Source organism: Palaemon carinicauda, chromosome 11 (genome assembly GCF_036898095.1).
Source record: "Palaemon carinicauda isolate YSFRI2023 chromosome 11, ASM3689809v2, whole genome shotgun sequence".
Lineage (NCBI taxonomy): Eukaryota > Metazoa > Arthropoda > Malacostraca > Decapoda > Palaemonidae > Palaemon > Palaemon carinicauda.
Window position 1 is genome coordinate 18,191,479 of NC_090735.1, and position 5,000 is coordinate 18,196,478.

The 5,000-nt window shown below is 32.8% G+C and overlaps 1 protein-coding gene across 5 annotated transcripts in view; it reads right to left on the minus strand.

The window, feature by feature from the left end:
• LOC137649638 (glutamate receptor ionotropic, kainate 2-like) overlaps nt 1-5,000 on the minus strand; it is a 256,943-nt gene that overhangs the window by 11,700 nt on the left and 240,243 nt on the right. For all 5 annotated transcript variants that reach the window (XM_068382615.1, XM_068382613.1, XM_068382614.1 and 2 more), the window contains 3 exons: nt 4,658-4,881; nt 2,472-2,609; nt 411-608 (listed from right to left, as the gene is read on the minus strand). In XM_068382615.1, the coding sequence (XP_068238716.1) occupies nt 411-608; nt 2,472-2,609; nt 4,658-4,881 (560 nt within the window). The remainder of the gene's footprint in view (nt 1-410; nt 609-2,471; nt 2,610-4,657; nt 4,882-5,000) is intronic.

Below are 5,000 nucleotides of genomic sequence, written 5' to 3' on the forward strand. Positions count from 1 at the left end.
TTAAAAAAAATCCATTTTTTTTTTTTTTTTTTATATAAGAGAACAGACAAGCGTTTCGAATTTCTTCTTTATATGTTCCATTTCAATTTTAAATTTCCCGATTCACACCGCCTAACTTTTACTTGCTACCATTTTTTTTTAATTCATATTCCCTAAATTATATGAACTATCTAGATTAATTGATTTATAAATTTATCGATTAATATGAAAGAAGATCACTTAACATGATCTAAATTGTATAAAAAAAAAACTTCTCTATAGATTATTGAGAGAAAACTCTTCATAAATTAATCAATTATTATGAAAGATCACTTAACATAAACGAAATCTTATAAAACACTTTATAGATTATTGAGAGAAAATTAAATACTATATTAAACTCTTCACTAAGACAATATAAGACAATTTACCTGAAGAACGCTGTAGTGGAGCCTGAAGCCAAAGAGCCATACTTGATGCGCGTTTGTTTAGCCAGATCTTCGGCGGATTCTATTGGCGACTCCATCCTTTCGACCGTGAGGAAGGCGGCCAGGTTTGCCGTATACGATGATATCATGATGAGCGTGAAGAACCACCACATACCGGCCACCATTCGTGTGGATACGGCTCTGGAAAATAGACGTGATTAAATAGATAAATGCGTATATAGATAGACTTTGACTGGAAGTTGTAGATAGGAGCATTTGTACAGTAATTGTTCCGGACAGATCTAGTGTACAATTTCAAAATTTATGACTGAAAAAAAACACTTTTTTAAAGGGAAACATACACAGGAACACCTGACCTAAGGTTCTCCACTAACTTAACCTAGGAGCCTTTTCTTTACCTACAGCCTTAGACTGGTGTAACCTTAGTTTAATCTAAGACTTAAGTCTCGACCATGTTTGTTTCACAACCGGCTTTACTCCCAGCAAGGCAACACTAAATCATAATATTTCATAAACCGTAAAACTATAATGAATTCTTTTTAGTGAGGCAGATTTGCACCGACTCGCAGGGGTGCCCTTTTAGCTCGGAAAAATTTCCTGATCGCTGATTGGTTGAACAAGATAATTCTAGCCAATCAGCGATCAGGAAACTTTGGGTGCCCTTTTAGCTCGGAAAAGTTTCCTGATCGCTGATTGGTTGAACAAGATAATTCTAACCAATCAGTGATCAGGAAACGTTTCCGAGCTAAAAGGGCACCACTGCGAGTCGGTGCAAATGTGTCTCAATAAAAAAATTGAGTATAGTATCATATCTTATTTCAGACCAAAATAAACAACATTTTCTCCCTTAAATAAAATCGATTTGACAAGTAATAAGAAAGCTTATCCTGTCCCAACTAACTACATTCACCAGAAGAAATACAAAAAAGATGGGAGATACTTGATACTGGAGACACAGAGACAGACAGAAAAAAGAAGACTTGATGTTTACATGAGTGGGAACGAGACGTAAAAATGATGAGAGATAGTGAAGTTGGAGAACGCTAACGAGAAAAAGACTCGAATGGGGTTAGAGTTGAAAGACATAAAAGGAGACACGATTGCTTTTTCTTTCTGAATATAAAGGCTTTGGAACAGCAGAAATTTAGACTTTTGTATACATGCGCTCACATAAACTCATACTCTCTCTCTCTCTCTCTCTCTCTCTCTCTCTCTCTCTCTCTCTCTCTCTCTCTCTCTATATATATATATATATGTATATATATATATATATATATATATATATATATATATATATATATATATATATATATATATGAGAGATAGATAATGGATAGATATGTTAATATGTATATATATATATATATATATATATATATATATATATATATATATATATATATATATATATATGTATACACACACACACATATATATATATATATATATATATATATTTGTGTGTGTGTGAGATAGGTAATGGATAGATATATTTATTTATATCTAAATATATAAACCTATCTATCCATTACCTATATCACACACTCACACACACGTATATATATATATATATATATATATATATATATATATATATATATATATATATATATGTATAGATATACAGTATATATATATACATATATATATAAATTACTTTATATATACATATATATTAACTTGCAGTAGACGTAATGGGACAAGATCTTTTCATGTATCCAACAAGACAAAAGGTAGCGATGTACTTCTATAATATTCAACATAATTTACAAAAACAGTCATATAAACGAACACAGTAAAATAACGAACAAGGATACGGAGTCGCCAGCCAATAGCATTCAAGAAAACAAGTGACGTCATATCCTCACCAGCCAATAATAACAAGAAAAAAGTGACGTCATATCCTCACCAGCCAATAGCATTCAGGAAAAAAAAAGTAACGTCATATCCTCACCAGTCAATAATATTCAAGAAAAAAGTGACGTCATTGCCTCACCAGCCAGTAACATTCAAGAAAAAATAGTGACGTCATATCCATCTTACTGTGGCAAGAAGTCGCAGCCTTGTTGCATGAGAGAACCGATGGCGAACCAAAGGCAGTTGAGGAGAGTGAACTGGTTCTCTAAAGTGTCTGGTTCGGGGTTACAGGGATGCGGGTTCTGCCACTCGTAGGGGGTGAATCTGAAACGGAAAAGGATTATTTTAGGGATTTTTAGCGTGATGGGTTTGGTAGGTTAACTTTTTTTTTTTTTTTTTTTTTTTCTAAGGGGGAGGGTTAATCCAGTTTGAAGGATTTCAGGAGCTTTACTATTACATAGAATTTTTGTATGAAATTTCTTATAACTTTTTTCGTGAAAAAAAAAGAATTTTGTAGAATTGACGTAACTTAAATGATATTCTTCTTTGGGGTAATTCAGTTTGAAGGATTTCAGGAGGTTCACTGGTACATAAAATGTTGCAGGTGAAATTTCCTATGACATTTATTTTCTGTGATAATCCAACATTACATAAGTTTTTTTTTTTTCTTTTTTCAATATGACATAACTAGGATATTTTTCAGTTTAACAACGACGTAAGAGAGATTCCTGTAATTCAGTGTAATAAATGAGAGTTTGGCTATAATATACTATCATACGAGGAAATTTTATGGAATTACGTTTGCCAGAATGATTCTAGTAAGTACAATGTTTATCATGTGATTTATTCGTTTATTATTTATTTGTTTATTATTTAATAGTTTATTATTTATTATTTTATTAGTTTATTATTTACTAGTTTAGAAGGATTATAACGTGGACTAGGATGATTTATGGGAGGGAAACTTATCGGTTAGTTTAAGAGAATTTAAAAATCTGTGGCACCAAATTATTTTGCATTTTATTTGCAGTACACAACAAGAGAAATCTTTACTTTGAAAAAGGGACCAAGTAGAATTTCTTGGAACGTACTTTTAACTTGATATAGCGATTTACCTAATGCTTTACAGTTCAATACTAACAGCATATAAAGTCTGGTCTGGTCAAGTATTGGAAGTAATAAATAAATCGTTATCGATTTTGTAGTGGGATTAAAAGGTAAAACAAACAATTATTCACCCAAGGGGTTAGTTACATCACTATCATTGTTCAGTGGCCACTTTCCTCTAGATAAGAGTAAAAGAGACTCTTTAGCTATGGAAAGCTGCTATTCTAGAAGTAGGACACTCCAAAATCAAACCATTGTTCTCTAGTCTAGGGTAGTGCCCTAGCCTCTGTACCATGATCTTCCACTGTCTTGGGTTAGAGTTCTCTTGCTTGAGGGTACACTCGGGTACACTATTCTATCTAATTTCTCTTCCTCTTGTTTTGTTAAAGTTTTTATAGTTTACACAGGAGATATTTATTTTAATATTGTTGCTGTTCTTAAAATATTTCATTTTTCCTTGTTTCCTTTCCTCACTGGGCTATTTTCCCTGTTGGGGCCCCTGGGCTTATAGCATCCTGCTTTTCCAACTAAGGTTATAGATTGGCAAGTAATAATGATAATATCTAGCCTTGATTTTAACCAGAATATCTGTGACGGCAAAGAATTTTGTATCTTATTTGCAGTACGCAATCAAATGAAAATCCTTATTTTAGAAAGGGGACCAAGTTAAATTTCTTTGAACGCAACATTAACTGAATATAAAAATTTCTAAGGCTTTATAATTCAGTAACTATTACGAGTTTGCGCAAATATTGTAAGTGATAAATAAATATGGAATTTATGGAGGGATTAAAAAGTACAATAAATAACTGGTAGAAAAAAAAAAACTTGTTTATAGATAAAATAGGACAAAAAAAATTCCTGCACAATTTTTATGAAGGAAAAGAGAAGCAAAATATTTATTAGATAAAATAAGTTGAATTGGAAAAAAAATATCACCAAGGTAAAGGAAGTAGTGGATATTCTGAAGAAAAGCTAATGGGGTACCTTTGGATATAAAGGCTTAAGAGAGCTTTCAATGAAGAAATCTATAAAGAAAATGAGAACAATAAAATGTATGATAGGGTCAATATGGTTTATTTAGTTAAATGAACCAAATAAGCCTTAAAAGATATAATAAATACAGAAAATATAGATAAAGAACCAGAAATAGATCATAACCATTTTTTAAACATATTGGACGTAGATACTAACAAACGGCAAGGCAGTACATCACAAACATATTGCCTATAATAATACGATGTGCTCCAATCACACCCACCCACCTGGCCAGGATATAGAGCAAGAAGGCGACGCCCACGTAGGCGGTGATCATGTACATCCAGACCTCCAATGAGAGCGGAGACAAGAAGGAGAAGAGCGAGGGCGCCATCTTCTGGGGCTTCTTGTAAAGGATCGAGATGCCGAGATTCATGAAGGGCATCGTGAAGTCCACGGCCTGTTCCCTCTCGAAGTTGATGGTGAGGTCGGTGATGGCCATCTCTGCTCGCTGTTCAAATTTGAATTGGCAGACCGTTAGAATTCGTTAGAGAACGTTATTCAAACTATTTGGGATGCTAGTGTGAATTTTATTGATAGTGCCAGGGTAATTATTATTATTATTATTAT